Below are 19,294 nucleotides of genomic sequence, written 5' to 3' on the forward strand. Positions count from 1 at the left end.
TTCAATTATATAAGTTTATAGATATGCTAAATAGAAGATATGTTGGAGTATATTCGTATTTACTATCATATGTAGGGTGTTGCAGAAAAAAAAGTAATTGTTCACTTTGTACTCCCCGCTGCCCATACAACAATGGCAGGACTGATATAAACATAATATACACACAATGTTCAATTTATTTTCTCCTTCCCCCCCCCTCCCCCAATGCGTGTGTGTATTCTTTATTTATATTACAACTCAGAATGTTTAAATATTTCAGTGTAATTTGCATGCATGTATTACGATGAACAAGTACAGAAATAATTTACTATAGCTCTTAATGTTGAAAAAAAAATATTAGTGTAGGCCTGCTGTACAAGGAAAGAACTTAAATTAGTTGACCTTTGAATAGGTTATTTAAAATATTATAGTACCATCACTCAAAAGATACCGAAAACAAAATATGAATTGTTAAGAATGTAGAGAAAACTCTGGAAAACTTTTATGAATGCATTGTGATAAATATATATGGCTATGTATTGTGGGTCCCTATCACCACGGCATGACGCGTCCTCAGGTTGCAGATAGAGGAGACGGCCTCCAGATATGGAGGGTAGCTGCAAATATATTGAATAAGCAGTCTTGGACAGCCGATAAGGGGTGTTCCTCCAGCTTGGGGGTTGGGCGAAGGGCTAAGAACCAATCACCGTAAAAAACAGCTTGTTACGAATCCCTACAATAAGCCTCGGAATAAAAAACTTTTGTTGACGTCGTACAAAATTTTGTCCAATATTCTTTTGAGAAGATTAACTCTGTACGTAGATGAAATTATTGGGGATCATCAGTGCGATTTTCGGCGTAATAGATCGACTATTGATCAGATTTTTTGTATTCGACAGATAATGGAGAAAAAATGGGAGTGTAAGTGTACAGTACATCAGTTATTCATAGATTTCAAAAAGGCATATGACTCGGTTAAGAGGGAAGTATTATATGATATTCTTATTGAATTTGGTATTCCCAAGAAACTAGTTCGATTAATTAAAATGTGTCTCAGTGAAACATACAGCAGAGTCCGTATAGGTCAGTTTCTATCTGATGCTTTTCCAATTCACTGTGGTCTGAAGCAGGGAGATGCACTATCACCTTTACTTTTTAACTTCGCTTTAGAATATGCCATTAGGAAAGTTCAGGATAACAGGCAGGGTTTGGAATTAAACAGGTTACATCAGCTTCTTGTCTATGCGGATGACGTGAATATGTTAGGAGAAAATACACAAATGATTAGGGAAAACACGGAAATTTTACTTGAAGCAAGTAAAGCGATCAGTTTGGAAGTAAATTTCGAAAAGACAAAGTATATGATTATGTCTCGTGACGAGAATATTGTACGAAATGGAAATATAAAAATTGGAGATTTATCCTTCGAAGAGGTGGAAAAATTCAAATATCTTGGAGCAACAGTAACAAATATAAATGACACTCGGGAGGAAATTAAACGCAGAATAAATATGGGAAATGCGTGTTATTATTCGGTTGAGAAGCTCTTATCATCCAGGCTGCTGTCCAAAAATCTGAAAGTTAAAATTTATAAAACAGTTATATTACTGGTTCTTCTGTATGGTTGTGAAACTTGGACTCTCGCTCTGAGAGAGGAACATAGGTTAAGGGTGTTTGAGAATAAGGTGCTTAGGAAAATATTTGGGGCTAAGCGGGATGAAATTACAGGAGAAAGGAGAAAGTTACACAACGCAGAACTGCACGCATTGTATTCTTCACCTGACATAATTAGGATCATTAAATCCAGACGTTTGAGATGGGCAGGGCATGTAGCACATATGGGCGAATCCAGAAATGCATATAGAGTGTTAGTTGGGAGACCGGAGGGAAAAAGAACTTTAGGGAGGCCGAGACGTAGATGGGAGGATAATATTAAAATGGATTTGAGGGAGGTGGGATATGATGATAGAGATTGGATTAATCTTGCACAGGATAGGGACCGATGGCGGGCTTATGTAAGGGCGGCAATGAACCTTCGGGTTCCTTAAAAGCCATTTGTAAGTAAGTATTGTGATAAATATATTTTCAACTCATAAGTAATAGAATATTTTTAATCTCTTAATGTTTCAGGGAAGTGTTTATATCAATAACCTGAATTTATTGCGTTGTAGGATTCTGGCATTTTCGGCAATAAACATTTAAAATCTGTGCAAGCTTATTCATTACTGAAAATGAAATGCCTTAACTCATGCCCTTGCGTTGTCTGGGATTTGGTTTGTGGTAAAATTTGTTTTGTCATGCCTTATTCTCATTTGTGTGCGTCATTTTTTATGCTATCTGTAAAAGTTGTTCCCAATGCACTATGCCTTGTGAGTTCAATATACTGACATATGGCTATGTAGACACGGAGTTTCTTGTTAACTTGATAAACAAGTTATAGGTTGATGTAACATGCATATCTCCTCGAAATCATACACCATTTGTGTTCTGTGACAGTGTACATAATTCTGTAATATTGATGCGCAGTAATAGCCCACAGATTTGTATTTAAAAAAAAAAAAAAAAAAAAAAGGAGAGACACTCCTATGTTTATTGGAACTAGCATACTGTAGTAAGAACTAGAGGCTTCGAGGTCGTTTGGTATAAATACAAATGTTGAGTTTAATTTCGTACGGTAATTATTACTAACTCAACCAGACTAAACTGGATCTAAAATATGTTTAAAAGTAATTCTGGTTTTATGCTTCATTTAAAGGGATAAGACATTAAAACATATTTTAATATACGGGTTTCAGTGCTGAATATATATATATGGATAATAGTTGTTACATAGTTCCCAGGATGTATAGTAATTCGTCATATATTTTTTTGTTTGTAATCTCCTAAAATGGGGATATCATGCAAGTACTTCAATTACAACCAGTCTCACAGTTTATAAACAAGTACCAGCTGCAGTGGAAAAATCATGTTCAACGAATGAATCGGAATAGACTCCAAAAGCCATGCTTCAGTACCATCCCCAAAGGAAGAAATCTTTAGGTCATCTAAAAAAAAAAAAAGTGGACTCACAGAGACCATAACAGGCCTTGGGCCTTATACTTGTTTGGATGATGATGATCATCATCATGATTATTTCATATTCTTCCCATTTTCTCAGCACTCAGCATCATGTAAATGTTCATGGCATTCATTTTCAGTTCGTCATGGAAGCAGGTTATAACAGCAGGTATATCTTTTGAAGGGATTGATATTGTATGTTGTTTCAGAATATCTTTTTTTTTTTATTTCTGTGTGTATGCATTTATTTGTTATTCTCTTGTCCACATCTGTGGAGTAACGGTCAGCGCGTCTGGCCGCGAAACCAGGTGGCCCGGGTTCGATTCCCGGTCAGGGCAAGTTACCTGGTTGAGGTTTTTTCCTCAAATGCTGGGTAACTTTCGGTGTTGGACCCCGGACTCATTTCACCAGCATTATCACCTTCATTTCATTCAGACGCTAAATAACCTAGATGTTGATACAGCGTCGTAAAATAACCAAATAAAATAAAAAAAAATTGTCATTTTCTTACTTGTATTCTCTGTTCAGAAAATTAAATATACAGAAATTGTAAAACTTTCATGTTAGGAATTTGAATTTTTACTTATTCACAGATATAATTATGTCGAAAGTTCAATATTCCTGTTAATGAAATGTTACCTTCATATTGTAAATTAATCATTATGTTGTGTAATCGTAATTAAATGTAAAATTATACCCGTTCTCCAAGTAAAATTTCGTCAGTTGTGTTACTGAATTTTTTAATCTATTTACTGTATAGGCCATTTAATGTGGTTGTGAAACTTGGACTCTCACTTTGAGAGAGGAACAGAAGTTAAGGGTGTTTGAGATTAAGGTGCTTAGGAAAATATTTGGGGCTAAGAGGGATGAAGTTACAGGAGAATGGAGAAAGTTACACAATGCAGAACTGCACGCATTGTATTCTTCACCTAACATAATTAGGAACATTAAATGCAGACGTTTGAGATGGGCAGGGCATGTAGCACATGTGGGCGAATCCAGAAATGCATATAGAGTGTTAGTTGAGAGACGGAGAGAAAAATACCTTTGGGGAGACCGAGACGTAGGATAATATAGAAGGACAATATTAAAATGGATTTGAGGGAGGTGAGATATGATTGTAGAGACTGGATTAATCTTGCTCAGGATAAGGACCGATGGTGGGCTTATGTGAGGGTGGCAGTGAACCTGTAGGTTCCTTAAAAGTCATAAGTAATTATAGGCTCTTTAATGCCGAGATCATATCACGACTAGTTTTGACTGTTGATAATGCTTGTTTCTGTTGTACTATTTCTATTATTCTGTGGTAATGGTGGTCCAATCTGGCATTCGTCTTTATTTAACTCAAAATTGGTTATATTCAGGCAAGAAAAACATCAGTACTAGAGATTGAACCTGAGACCGCCTGAATGCGAGTCTAGTGCTTTACCACTGAGTCATCTTGCTTGATGATTTTTTTATCTTTTTCTTTTGCAAACGGTTGACATCTCTGAATTCAGATAAAGAGAGAGAGGAGAATCTGCGACTTTGATATTCATTAATCCTGTGTCCTTTGTTCCTAATATTTTTTTTAATGTATTGAAAATTACTGCAACCAAGTAACTACAGAGTGAGTTTGGGTTTCAGTGTTGAGTCATGTTTATTGCTGTTTCAGGAGGATAAAGAGAAGAAGAAGCGCAAGATCAGACTGGAAATGCATTTAGACCAGTTGTTTGTCGATGGGCTGGATGCCTACGTTTGGATTTATGATCCTATTCCCGTCTATTATTGGTTCTTCGGCACTCTGTTGGTGCTTGGAGCTATTGCAATCTGTCTCTTCCCATTATGGCCACCATCCGTGAGGTAAGTTCTTGTAATTGTAAAGTGTATTGCCATATTGCTGCTTGTAGAAAAGTTGCTTCCTGTCTGGCTACTGGTGTGGTCTTGGAGTAAAGAGCAGGACTTAAGCTTCAAGGCTGCACTTGAAATCGTGCTTGCTCTGATTATCTAGTTGTGTTTTCTTTTTTTACTAGATTTTCCTCAGCTATAATGCGAATGTTGGGTAATCTCATAGCGAATTCTCGGACTCATCTTGCTAAAATACCATCTCGGCATAAATTTCATTGACTATTTCGTTTATATGACGTCATTCCATTTTCGACCAATGAAGTGTAATGAAATTTTGAATTCCAACCAATCACAGTCAAACTTTGCGATAATTTCTGCAGCTAGATTTATCGCTATCAATTTATTGCATGGTCGTTCTTTTGTTTAGTCGTTGTCGCCAACTGTTTTCCCGTAAATTGATGATCATGAATACATTAAGATGCAACTACACGGTTAAACTTTTTTTTCAACTTTAAAGCAATGAATGCAAGATTGATATTTAATATTAATTAATATATTTACGTAGCGAAGACCACGTTCAAAACGGCGCACCATGTAGACACAAAATATTTATGCATCTTAATTGAACGTACCTTTTAAACTTGATTCTATTCTTCCTAGATTGCACGCATACGCGATTGGAATATTGAACTGTGTAGATGCAGCTTAGTTCCGTTACACACTACAGCGAGAATGCGTTTGTCGAGCTATAAAAAATGCTTTCGTGTAGCACTGATTGTAAGTAACAGTCGAAACAAGGCACAGCTGACATTGGTCCTGCTTCCACAGGTAGGCCTAACGTAACCTATAAAATTGTAGCCTATAACATTTGTATTGAAATTAAACAATTAATAGACGTTCAAATTTATGTAACATCATCGCATATCAAACTCAAAGACCTTGCATAGTAATAATGTCTTTGATCAAACTGCCTTTCTTATGGCGTAATAAAATTCGTGTTTTAATTGGGCCTATCTATACAGAGATGGCTTCACTGTGTAGTAACATGTCTCACTGTGAATACATAAGCATTGGTATATGGCTGTCCCCACTGTTACTGTTAAATTAAATTATGATTTCAGCAGATAATGAAAATGTATTTGTTATAATAATAAGAGAAAAGTGCAGTACATGTAATTAATAATGTTAAACCTGTATTTCGCTTTTCGCAATTGGCATTACTGAATAATAACATCGAATTTCTTTATTGCAATAATCGATATTCATCTACGAGTATTTCAACTTCACAATGTCTGAATAGGTTAAGTATTCGTTAATATACAATTATTAACATTTTGTGATCGAATTTTAGGGATATATTATTTAAATTTTTACTTTCACGAAATAGTCCTAATAAATGTCACTCGATGTCTGAGATTTCCCAGATAAATCCACTCGCTTCGCTCGTGGATTTATTGGCAGATGTCAGACCTCTCATGACATTACTACAGATAATAGATAACCATTAATTACAGCATAATTAAAAAATGAAAAAAATAAGGAGAAGGATACATGATTGCATGTTCGTTCATTCCTTCTTTTAATTCCTTAAGACTTCACTGCAGTTCCCAATGTAGTAAAATAAAATAATGACGTCAAGAAAAACTAGAACATCTTTTTTTTTTTGCAAAAAACTTAATTACGTACCTTTCAACACATCATAATTTCCATTTCACCAACAAATACCTATTACCATCCTGTAATTAATTAGAAATAATCATAGAAATTAATCAGAGCCATTATATAAATTATGAAAAAGTAATGACTAAAATCATATTATTAAAAAGTTACGCAATTAAACAGGCATGGCATGACTCGCGGAAATTGGGCAACACTCCTAGTCCTGATAGGTTTGTGTGGTCTGCTGTTTGAGAGGACCAAGTTAGAGCATGTAGTCAAATGAATGGAGTGAAGTGAGTGAAAACGTTAGTCCTACCAGTAATAGTCACAGCACTGAAGGGCCACAGATTGGCTCATCAGACAATGTATTAAATTGCATAGTGGTGTTACTTGGAACTGGTAGCATTAAAGCATATACATTTTAAATATTCTAGGAAGGGGGTGTACTACCTGAGTGTGGCTGCAGCTGGATTCCTCATCTTCATCATTGCATTGGCTGTTGTGCGACTTGTTGTGTTCTGTCTTCTCTGGGCACTCACCTTCGGAAAACACCATTTCTGGCTCTTCCCAAACCTCACAGAAGATGTGGGGTTCTTGGCCTCATTCTGGCCCATCTATCAGGTAAGCTAGCCCCTCAAATCCTGGACACTTCATGAAGGAAGATCAGTCTTGCGGTTTTGAACCCTTAGCCTGTAATAACACTGTCGCTGGTAGCTGTATGCAATGTACCTATAGTCCCATCGCTCTAATTTCCGGCAGCCAATCGTGTTGCAGGTCGGCTACATTTAAACGTGTGCATCTTGTGATCCGCTGAGGAAGACGTTATTCATTTCTTAAGGCTCGATAAATACTTAATATAATCGCCCGCCATTTTGGCTCTTTCGTTGGCGTTCGCAGAAAGCACACAAAGACGTTATTTGCCGCTCAATTATTTGCTGAATTACAGTGCGTTTGATTTATTATCATAGGAGCTATGACGTGATAATGTTTGACGGTGTGGCAAATAGATTCCTCGTCTGGTAGCTCGGCAACGAAAGAACAAAAATGGCGAACGATACTATCTACCTAGACTTCATAGAGTGTTCACTTCCTAAGACGTAAGCAAAGAGGAGGAGTCACGCCGGGAATAACAGTGTCGCAACTATAGGTAGTTGTATACTGTACATAAACAGAATTGCTAGTGCTGTGTCACATTGATGTCTGTTGATTAACCGTAGTCTTACTGAGGGATGTGAATCTGATGACGGTTATATCCATGTCACTGTGACTTGGAAGGATTTTTAACAATCAACTGCCAGAGTTCTCAAACAGCTGATTTTTTATGTTATAATGTATTAAGAAAATGTGCATTGGTACCGATGTCAGCATTACAGTTTCAAAAACATTAATCTAGAAATTTACGTCAACGTTGAGTGTAAAAAAAATCTCCTAACCTTACTTGCTTCCCTCGTACTTGTATTAAGATTACTAAGCATAGTAAAATGTATTGAATGTATTAACTGCTTAAATTTTTCACGAAATAAGTGAGATAGAGATATTGCACATCCATAGATTATTACACTTAATAGATATATTTTGTCAGACTCTGGAAGTGAATATCATTTGCTTAATGTTACGAATTACTTATCAGTATGTGCTCTGGTTACAGTGTTACAATAGATATACTTGCTTACTCTCTGAATATTACGCTAGCCACTGGCGTGGCTCAGTTGGTTAAAGTGCTTGCCTGCTGGTCTGTAGTTACGCTCGGGCACAGGTTCGATCCCCGCTTGGGCTGATTACCTGGTTGGGTTTTTTCCGAGGTTTCCCCCAACTGTAAGGTGAATACCAGGTAATCTATGGCGAATTCTCGGCCTCATATCACCAAATACCATCTTGCTATCACCAATCTCATCAACGCTAAATAACCTTGTAGTTGATACAGCGTCGTTAAATAACCAACTTAAAAAAATATATATCACACTAATGGTAGATTGCATGAAATACCATACGAAAATGTTGTACAATATAATACTTCAAAGAGATTACATTCTTTACGGTCATTATAAATTACATTTACTTACCATGAAAGCATCTAGGGGCACTGTTGGAGTGCATATTACATCCGAACCATCGAAACCTTTACCTGGTTTAGATGGAGTCCTTAGATTTTAGGTTTTTCTCTTATTTCTAGTATGAGTATAAAGGAGGAGAAGCTGAAGGAACCAAAAAATCTACAAAAAAGAAGAAGAAAGAAAAAGATTCAGACAATGAAGAAGAGGCTATGGATGGAGACGTGACAGAAAAAGAGGATTCAAATAGAACAGAAGATGAGAGGTGTGTTTGAAGTGACAGATTGGTAACTTTAACACTAAAGTCCGGTTTCCACGGTGCTTGCTTGCATGCTGAGAGCCCTGATGGCAGCTCTGCGTGTGTGCTTGCTACTTTTCGTGTTGGCTTGCAGGCTGGAACTAAAGATGATGATACAATTTCACCGTGCTGAAACCATGTTGCCATGTTCGTTGTTTTCCAACTAAATCTGTTTTTTTCTGTATTCCTTAGTTTCTAAGAAACAACATTTAAATATCGAACTTAGCTGTTTTACACTTCTACTTTAATAGTAAAGGTTGTAGCAAAAACTGGAAAAATAAAATTGAAAAGAGTAGTAAAATAGTGAGTCCACAAGAATCAACATTCAGTAAACATATTCCTTACTAAAGCTCTCAAAATGAATCTCCCCCCCCCCCCCCCCAGGTTGGAAACCATTGGTTTAGATTATAATTATTATGAGTGCCGCAAGATTTTAAATTACACTTGTAGTATGGCACATGTTGAAAACATTGGTCTAGACATTGGACACACTTTTTGAATAATGTGGGAAACAGAGAGATACTTTGCCAACCTTTACTCTCAATGAAACATTTTCATACAGTTTTTTATGGCAGTAACAATAGTTTTGTTTATCTGATTGTTCCGTAACACTCCCATAATTTGCTTAACCGGTATTGTCCTAAGGTTTTTCTTGATCAACAGATATTAGCCATTGTCTTAATGCATATTTCTTTTTCGATAATTAAACCCCCCCCCCCCCCCCCCCAGAATAAGGGTGTATAGTACATTGTTTCCCTATGTACTAAGACCTTTATTCTATAGGGTATTCAATTGTTTAACTACAAATATATCGAGGGCATTATGTCAGAAGGGCAGTATCAACAAAACTGCAAGTTTACAGTGAAGCAGAATAAATATAGAATGATTTTTCCTATCCTTGTCTACATAACAAGATACTTTCTTTGATTATTTTTCATGTCCATTGTAATTCTCAAACAACTGTTTCCAAACAAATAAGTTCCATAAAAAATTTTTCAGTGACTGAAAATTTATTGATATGCCCTTCTGTCATGATACTCTCGATATGATCTGTTATCGATCTTCCTACCGTATATCCCACTTGCGCTTCATCCTCCTTTCCAGGAAGATTTTCAATATTTTTCCATATAATTTATTAATTAATTGTAGTCATTATTGTAATTCCCCTGTCATTCTTACATTCATCTTTCTTTCGTTTTTAATTGATGACGGATATACTCCTGTTTTCCATGAATGTAGTATATCTTTTCCATTTTATACATATTTCAAAGAGACTCCTTAATTATTCAGATATTGAAAAATAAAGAGATGCTAAATATTATTTCCACTGGAAGTTCGCATTCTGCCCTAGTCATTAGTAAATAAGTGTCATAAAGAAAACTGAAGTGAAAATAGGCATATCTATTGATTTTGGTAATACTGATGGCAACTCTCTGGTAATGTGCAGGCCAGCAGATGCTGAAGAGGAAGCTGTGGAGGAGAAAGATGCAGAGAATTCTGAGAGCGAATCAGAAAGCAGCCAGAAATCTCAGACTGGGAAAGACTTTGAAATGGTCGAACGCGAGGAGGTAGAATCGTAACACTTATACAATGGTAAGAAATATAATATACATTACCATTAATTACAGTTATTGTAGACAAAGGTGAAAAATAAAAGTTTCGAATGTTTATTGGCTTCATTTTGCAATACATGAATTAGATTGCCTTGCAGAAGTTTAACCCTGATGTAAATTTTATTTTTTCAATTTTTATTCCTGTTAAATACATGAATTATGTTACCAAAGTTTATAAATTCTCAAACTAGAGCAAGGTTTTGCTGCGTCTGTGTTATTATTGTTACTTTATTTATATGCTACTTTTACAGTGAAACTATGAGATTATGCTAATCTCTTAAACTATGCATTGGTTAATGAAATCACTCAGTTTCTGTACTTCATTTTATGCTTTGTATCATGTTCTTGTATGTTACCACATGAAGAATATTTGTTTGTTATTTTTTTGTAGCAAACATATTTTTTATGAAATTATTTTAGGGTGCTACATACAGAATTTAAAACTTGGGATGTGGTCACATAGGATACGAAGTAAATTCCATGTTACTGTATTTACTAGTGTATAACATACCTTTATTTTGCTTGGGAAGTCTCAAAGATACAATACATTGCGTACAAAACCGTTTCCAAAGATGAAGCCGTGACTTTATAATCTAATTACATTACACCTTCGTACTCTTGATATATTGACTTAAAACATCATAAGATAACTGAAACGAAGTTAGCCTGTTTCTGATAAGAATAAAAAACCAAATTTTACATTATAGGACTAAATTCGTTAATGTTTATAGGGGCTGCAGAGTAATGTTAATAAAAGTTATTCGTTGGAAATTAATTCGATCTCCAACTTAGTTATTTTGTTAAATCATTAGCAAACTTGTAACATGTGTAAAATAATAAATTGTGAAGATGTTACTTTCAAATTGATGCCTGCTGTTGTGAAAGTTTTTTAGTTGGGCTCAGTAGGTACTTACAGTGGCACAATTCACATAGTATAAATATGATGCCATGGAAAGAGCTAAAATGTCGATAGGAAAGAATGCTATTTTGTAACATAAAATTACAAAATGCATTCCCTTAGGAATTTCCTATTTGATGACATAACAATGAAATTGCTTCTGAACAAGAATTTTTATTTTATTATCTCTTTCAGGAATACTGATAATTAAGTTCTGATTTCGCAAAAAAAAAAAAAAAAAAATTAACAAACTAGAATTTTTGACATTAGTAACAAATACAGAGGGAATATCTTGAAGTAGTTTCTGTACCTAGAAACGCATACAAAGTTGTGTATTGCATGATTGGGAGTGTGTATGGGGTGCTGAACCATGAAAAAGTGGTGTGATTGCCTATTGCATCATTTAATATGCTCACAGTGAAACACAAAGTTCCATCTGATTTATAAATAAAATATAATTGAAGAGTCCACTGCAAGAATGATGGATGTCACTTTTTTGTCGAAAATGAACCAAGACTGTCAATGCATAGCTTAAGACATATAGAATGTACATACAGAGTTATATGGCATTAACACAGATAGTCATTGTCCAGTAATGATGGGAAAATCACAGTTAAGCTTTGAGCGCTAAGCATTTCAAACTTTCAATTGCTTCTCCTGCAAAATGTATTCCAAATGACATCCATCATTCTTGCAGTGGACTCAATTGAAACCGATATGCAAATAATTTTCTGTCAATTACTTAGTGTTAGGTGATGCTCCTAGTGCAAAAACATTGAACGTGTGGAAGTCAGCTTAGAATTTGTGTGTTTCCTTTTCCTCTGTTTTCAACATCTCTGCTTGTGTAATGCAGAGTAAGCCGTAGTGAGCAAGTTCTGTCAAGCAGAGGTGAAAACTATATTCTTGTTTGAAAGTATGCAGATTTTTGTAGAAAACTTTGCCACAGGTCATGAATATCACAATTACGTGAAATTATATATATGTGAGCAGCTGTCATGTTGGTCCAGTGGCTAGAATGTTTAATTCATAATCCTGTAGACCCGGGTTTGATTCCTGGTGTAATCCCAATTTATGATTTGTGTTGGGAAAGTCCATGGTGCAGGTGACACAAGAGTTTTCTCTGGCAGCTCCAGCTCTCCTGTGGCATCCCAACAAATCTCCATCATCATCACCCTAACATTTCATCTCGGGTGTAGCATAGACCAGCCTCCTATGGCACATCCTACGCAACAACTCTGTCAGTAAATTGGTCTACACAACTGGCTCGATATGAGTGAAAGATGAACATTCAAGTACCTGTCATTATATGTGAACTATCTTTGAAGCAAGTACGAAGACATTGATTTAGTATGTTAGCCCAGATTTTTCTTCAATAACCTTCATAGGTAAATGTAAAAATATCTTGTGATGTCATATGGCGACATTGAGGTGGAGCTCAGGCTTTTTTGACCTCTGCACAAGGAGGAGATGTGGTCAGCAGCATACTCTGGCTGCCTTATTATCCCTGGAAAGAATGGGTACTGTATTTGTCAGAAAGGTGATTGCACCCTGAAGCCATCTTGGAAGTTATGACGAGGAAATCCTGCTACTACCCGAACATGAACCCAAAACCTTCCAGTTCATAGTTCCTTCACCAACTGAACTATTACAACTCCAATAACCTTCACATGAATTCAGAAAACCATCTAATAAACGTGAGTGTTGATCCTTATTTAAAAACACGTCATAAAAATGAAGGCATGATTTTGTTAAATATCTTGCATAGTATGATTTGTTGTCTTGTACTTCTCTGGTGATGTGATAATAAGATGCAATACATTTTTAGACTGTTAACAGTACAGAAACTTTAGATAAACATTTTATTATGTGTAGTATTACTTGTAATAGTATTAAATAGTTATAAGAAATCAAGAGAGAGGCATAAAGCTGGAAGATGGAGTTCCTTAATTAGACAAAAACTTGGAATCTTAATATGAGGCTTCACTTTATATACAAACTACAAGAAATGCGAAATCACTTCTGTAAGGGTTACACTATACAAAGAAAAGTCAGAAAGTAGGTTCCCAAACCATGAAATTTCAGTATGCAGAATATTAAAGGAGACAAATCACGGCATAATTTTACAGTATTTGTTTACGAGTATAAATTAATTAAATGTTTAAACACTTTTATGTTACTTTGCACAAATTTAAAATAATCAGGAAAAAATTTCTGCTTTTATAATGCGATATATATTTGCAGAACATAATGGAACTGTAGTCAGTACAATAGATAAATAGAAGTTCCTGCATCGGCAAGATAAATTGTAATCACTTGCAGTGCTGTGTTGAAGCAGAAACCAGTGAGGCAAACTTATGAATGATGTGATTGTCATAGCAAAATGTACATTGTACAGCAATTTGGAACTTTACTTTCTGACTTGTAGCACAACTACTCTATGAAGATGGGTATGCCAGAAAATTTCCAAGTTATACACTTGTAGATGTGGTTTCATCGTATCAGTAAGAGGGACCAGAGGCAATATCTACATGGCTGAAATAGGCATTGAAGAGTGATAGCTGTGAAGTTACCTTTCCTGCTTTATATTCTTTATAGTCAGTATTGAAAGTTAGGAGGGTACTATGTGATCACAACCCTAGCTCATTCCATAATAGTATGCGAAACTATGCGCAGGCATGCTCAAAGAGTTAAGATCATCTACTGAAAATAATTCCTATCAAAGGATTATTACATTTTTACAGTAAACAAGCATTTTACTGTGGGCTTTAGAAGAGTGTTCAACATGAGAAAAAAAAGCTTATGGGGTATCATTTAAATGGCTTCTTTATTTTTAGAATGGTTTACATTATACAAATAGAATTTTGCAATACACTGAATAAGTGTTGAAGCTAAAGATGACCAGTATGTATCGAGTATCGGAGGTGGGCATCAAGCAGTGTATAGCTACATATTCTTTCCATGTCACAAGATAAATACTTCTGTTATGGTTGCTGTTTTATATATAAATATACATATATAAAGCATATGTTTAGGATTAGGATGGAATATTGTAACTATATAGTTAGCCCCAAGTATTTATTCTACAGTTTAATATTGCTGTATTTTATTTAACAGCCCAGGTTATGTTTTTGGGTGTGAAAGATGCAAATTTCATTTTTAAAAAATCTTGTCATGGATCTGTACCAGTTATAATAAATATTATGTATCATTCAGATGTTTATTTTTCCACCAAGTTAAACATTGTCCTCTGTCCAGATATAAGTACAGTATACCAGAGGTTTTAAAGTAAACGGAACGAAGTTGAACTGCAAGAGAAAAATATCTAGAATGAGAACTTCATTATAGCAAGAAAAACAACAGTAAGTGTAAATTTTAATCTGTAGATCCCAGATTTATATGCAAAGTAGATGTTTAAAATACTGTATTTGCTCGCGTAATTTGCATACCTTTTCATGTTTTAGGTCAATGAAATATTGGGATGCTTAAAATATTCGGATTTTTTATTTATTTAATCAGACAGGATTAAGGCCATAAGGCCTTCTCTTCCATCCTACCAGACAGCACACACAAATACAAAAAAAATACGAACACTGATGACAATAATACAAATTAATTAAAAGGAAAATTTTCTCAAAATAATAGGGTGCTATTCATAGACATTTCACAGCACGCGCTATGAGTGTACTAAGCTAGCCCCGGCTATCGACTGGTTATTTGTACAGAATTCAAATCATATCCTATCGCTAACACTGGTTTATGAATACGAAAAACTCTTATCATCCACCGGAAACCCGCGCTAAAAATGTCTATGAATACGGCCCATAAAGTCTCTTCCTGTGATGAGATGGAATTGTAATTTGGCATTTTTTATATTGTAAGCTCGCATACAAATAACAGTGGGACATTTCTCCAATGAAAATCGTGACAAACTTTTTCTTGTCCTATTCAGATAAGTTTCCTTCCGTCCATAATCAGTAATATCAATATAGATTAAAATTACTCATATTGAATATAAAATAACATTTTTAATATAGCTGATGTCATTAAAAGTTATTTTTTCTTTCCTTCTGTCTGCAGTCATCTATATTGTATGATTAAACTTACTTTTATGCTGAATATAAAACAGAAAAACACTTTTACTACAGTTGGTAATATCATTAAAAGTTTTATTTTTGTTTCTTTTGCCTACAGTTATCTGTATTGAATTATTAAATTTACTTGCATACTGAATATAAAAAGTAACATTTTAATGATGTCATTAAAGACATCACCATTTATAATTTCAGTAAGATTTCATTAGTTACCAAAACCCACATGCTATTACATGTCTGTGTATTAGTTGTGTGTTAGTTGAACATAGCATTTATCAACGACAATACTTGATGCTACCATTTTGTTGTGATCTTCAGGACAGGGAATGTTATATTGTTATTCAAATTCAGGACATTCTTAAAATTACAGAAACTTTCTATTAATAAAGTTTACATAAAATGAAGACACTGTTTCATTAAGTGTTTGTGTAAAAATCTATTAATACAAAATTAAAATATGACCACATTCTTAGCTTCTGGAATGGAGACATTACAGAATCCACACTTCAACCCATTTCTAGCTCTTCTAGGGTATTGATAAATTATCTGTTGCATTCATAATAACACTGAATAAGCAAATTCGCATCTGCAGAATCAGAACCATTATTTTGAGAAATAAATCTGCAACAAGAACGTAATAACCCACACAATACTTTGAATATTGTAATTGGACCGCATTCTGCAGAAAGGAACCAATCCACAAACAAATTTAATGCATCAATAATTAAATAATTCCAAGGATCCATATTTTGAACAAAGATATATCCTATAATACGCTTTTGGTTAAAGCAATAAGTATATAGTTACATTTATTTGTGAATTACGTTTAATTAGTGCATTTTCTTTCAGTTTAGGTATCGTGGGTTGATTCCTTTCTGCAAAATGTGGTCCAATTGATTTGTTACTTATGAATAAACGTTGCCAGAGCAACCAAAATAACTGAAAACTTGTATCGTTGTTCCTTCACGAACTTTTCATTCAGTATCATGCTGCATGTGTTTTGTATGTTGTATGCCTCTTGTTATAGTGAGCTTTTTACATGTTAGTGTCAGATGTTAAGAAGCAACCACCACCAGACTGTTACAGTGCTGTGTTGTCTCATGTCTGGCCAGCCTCCTGCAGTTTGGTCATCACGTCGTGCAACATCTGGTTGCATAGAGCAGCATAAGGGTTGAGCTCCACTAACTGCATCTTGGCAAACTGACTGCCGAGTTTTGCAGCAACTTCGAAATCTTTCCTTGCTAAATCATCGTTGCCATCCTTCCTGTGCATTATGCCTCGCTGACAGAGGGCCTGACAGCCTGATTTGCCCTTGGCCCCGCTCAAATTGATGGCTTCATTCAAGTCAGCAACAGCCGCTGCAAACAAATTTGTTCTTTGGGGTTTGTAAATTCAATATAAAAATGAGATGTATGAGATCATGTTTGCCATAATATTTTAATTTGCTGGTTCACACCCAGCTATGGGCGATAGATTTTTAAAGGCAATAAAGGCTTTTAGCATGGTTTCCTTCAGGAAGAATGTAGGGCTGGAGCTATTGTGTTGCAGATTTATGTCACAACTCTCTTCTTGAATGAGAATATTCCAAGTAACATTCACTAGCCAGTTGAATGTCAACCACGAAATTTGTGGTTTTCTGGGAAAGAAATCAGAATGGTGAAATGACGGACAGATTGAACAAAAAAAACAGGTAAGAAAAATTATTTATACAGTATGAATCTCATTTTGGTTTGTCTTATGCATCTTTCAAGCATGGCCACATGGGCCCAGGCCCAGGACGGCAAAATTTAGAGAAAAGAAAAAAATCGAGCTACCCTGAATTTTGGACATGCTGCAACTTAGTTTAACAGCAATCCTCCTACTCTGATTGAATGATTTCATGAGAGCTGGATCTGGGATGGATCCTTTCACTTAGACTGTTTAGGCCCATTGTACTCTCTGTATATGATAAGTCTTAAGTCCAATGGATGGCATTCGTGAATCCGACACTGACAGGTGGGCCATCTTTCCAGGGCTCTACAGTTACGATCTCATCGATTTGTGACAAGCCCAAGTCCTTTAGAACCTAGATCAGTATTGGAAAGCCATACTACCTCTAGACATTACGCAAGCGTATTTTTGTTATTACAGATAAATGAAATGAGAGGGAAAGTGGAGTGTGTTGGTGAAATGAAAGAGGGAAATGGGGAGTACCCCGAGAAATTCTACTCAGACCTTACCTACTTCACAAATGTCTGCTTTCAATAGTAGCATATGTTAAATGCCACTTATTTTTACAGTTTGACTGCTAAATGTCTAAGATTTGGACAAGTTACTTTGTGGGGACGCAAAATATTTTCGGGCCCATCAGTGTAGTACTAACAAAATATAGGGCTGGTTGTAAGTGTTCAAATAGACATACTAAACTGCTCGAACTAACAAGGGCAGCACATTTGTTTGGGGAATGATTACTTACTCATTTCTAGATCAACAAAACAGGTAATTATCCAGAAGACATCTCTAGCTCTGTTATCCAAGACATGATTTGGTGTTTACTTTAGTTTAGGTTTGGTTTTCTCAGGATAGGTTGAGTTTATTTACTACACTTTTGTTTTAGGATAGGTTTGCTGGATAACAGAGCGAGTGATATCTGGATATTTATCAAAACACAAAAGCTTCTTACTCAACTGCTGTAATAGCTTAAAACATTGCAAAGATGCCAATGATTTTAAATATGCTGATAAGAAATATTTCTACCAAAATCATTTATTAATGTTAGCTTAAACTTGTTAGCAAATGGGAAGTGCTGAACCACAGCTGGGCTGCGGGATTAACGCCAAAGCATGTTTTTAACTCTGCAAAGCCATTTCCATACCCGAATGTTCCTAGAGGTTGAAGCATTACAATGTATTAACAGAAGTTTAACTTTTAGACTGCATAAGCTATTTGGAATGACCTTGACCTGTATTCAAGGCATTCGGGAATGTCTAGTTTCACTGAAGCAAGAATATGTTACAAGAGATGTCAGTTCCAGAAAATAAATGACATGACAATATAATGATGTCAAAGTTAGTGTTAATAAAGGTTTTATTATATTCGAGAGACCTGGTGTGTTTCCTTTCAGCCTATACACTTGTGCTCTGTTGTTGTAGCCTGATGCCCATTTCGGGGCAACACTTATTGCCCTTGTAAATATTCCTACTGCTGTATCAAGATCTCCAGATTCTGCAGCTTTCACACCTTCTATCTCTAAACTTTTAGCTACTTCTACATTTGGAATGTCTTCAACATCTGAAAAATAGGACAGTAAATACATGTTTCAGAGACCTCACTCTCTCTCTGTAAATACATTGACATGGTATATTTATCATTTATCGCAACACTAATTAAAAAGAAAAGAAAGAAAAATACTATATGCAATATTAGGCATATGACGTTTCAGTTATTCCTACCAACAGTTACCGTACGCTTCGAAACAGGTACCCCCTACAGTTGTAAAGTATAAAATGTTAACAATGCATAAATTTACTGTACATCTGCTAGGGTGTCACATTGTTTTCATCGTGAGAGTAATAACTGCATACCAGACGAAACTATCTAAAATATGATTAATGAACCAACCCTGTAAGTCACTTGGCAATTCTTCGTCATACACACATTCTCCTACTGGTAAAAGTGGATTGAATATACAATTTAGTATAGCTCTGTCTTGTTCACTTGACATTTCCTTCTTTGAGCTCACGAAATAGGTTTCAAAAAAAAAAATCACCACCACCTTACCATCCTATGCTAAAATTCTATACTGCGCAACAAACAGCTGAGTGGAACAAACAAGTGAAGTG

General features: G+C 35.4%; 2 protein-coding genes across 2 annotated transcripts in view; one reads left to right on the forward strand and one right to left on the reverse strand.

Moving 5' to 3' along the window:
• Trp1 (translocation protein 1) overlaps positions 1-14,594 on the forward strand; it is a 35,658-nt gene extending 21,064 nt beyond the window's left edge. The window contains exons 6-9 of the mRNA XM_069827573.1: positions 4,691-4,878; positions 6,957-7,143; positions 8,696-8,838; positions 10,319-14,594. Coding sequence (XP_069683674.1) covers positions 4,691-4,878; positions 6,957-7,143; positions 8,696-8,838; positions 10,319-10,451 — 651 coding nt within the window. The 3' untranslated portion in view covers positions 10,452-14,594. The remainder of the gene's footprint in view (positions 1-4,690; positions 4,879-6,956; positions 7,144-8,695; positions 8,839-10,318) is intronic.
• Positions 14,595-14,861: 267 nt separating this feature from the next.
• LOC138701042 (tetratricopeptide repeat protein 36) lies at positions 14,862-19,226 on the reverse strand. Its single transcript, XM_069827574.1, has 3 exons — positions 19,074-19,226; positions 18,558-18,743; positions 14,862-16,831 (listed from the first exon to the last, which is right to left on the reverse strand). The coding sequence occupies exons 1-3, from the start codon at positions 19,174-19,176 to the stop codon at positions 16,572-16,574; spliced, it is 549 nt and encodes a 182-aa protein (XP_069683675.1). The 5' UTR covers positions 19,177-19,226; the 3' UTR covers positions 14,862-16,571.
• Positions 19,227-19,294: the final 68 nt, after the last annotated feature.

The sequence above is a fragment of the Periplaneta americana genome, chromosome 6 (assembly GCF_040183065.1).
Source record: "Periplaneta americana isolate PAMFEO1 chromosome 6, P.americana_PAMFEO1_priV1, whole genome shotgun sequence".
Taxonomy (NCBI): domain Eukaryota; kingdom Metazoa; phylum Arthropoda; class Insecta; order Blattodea; family Blattidae; genus Periplaneta; species Periplaneta americana.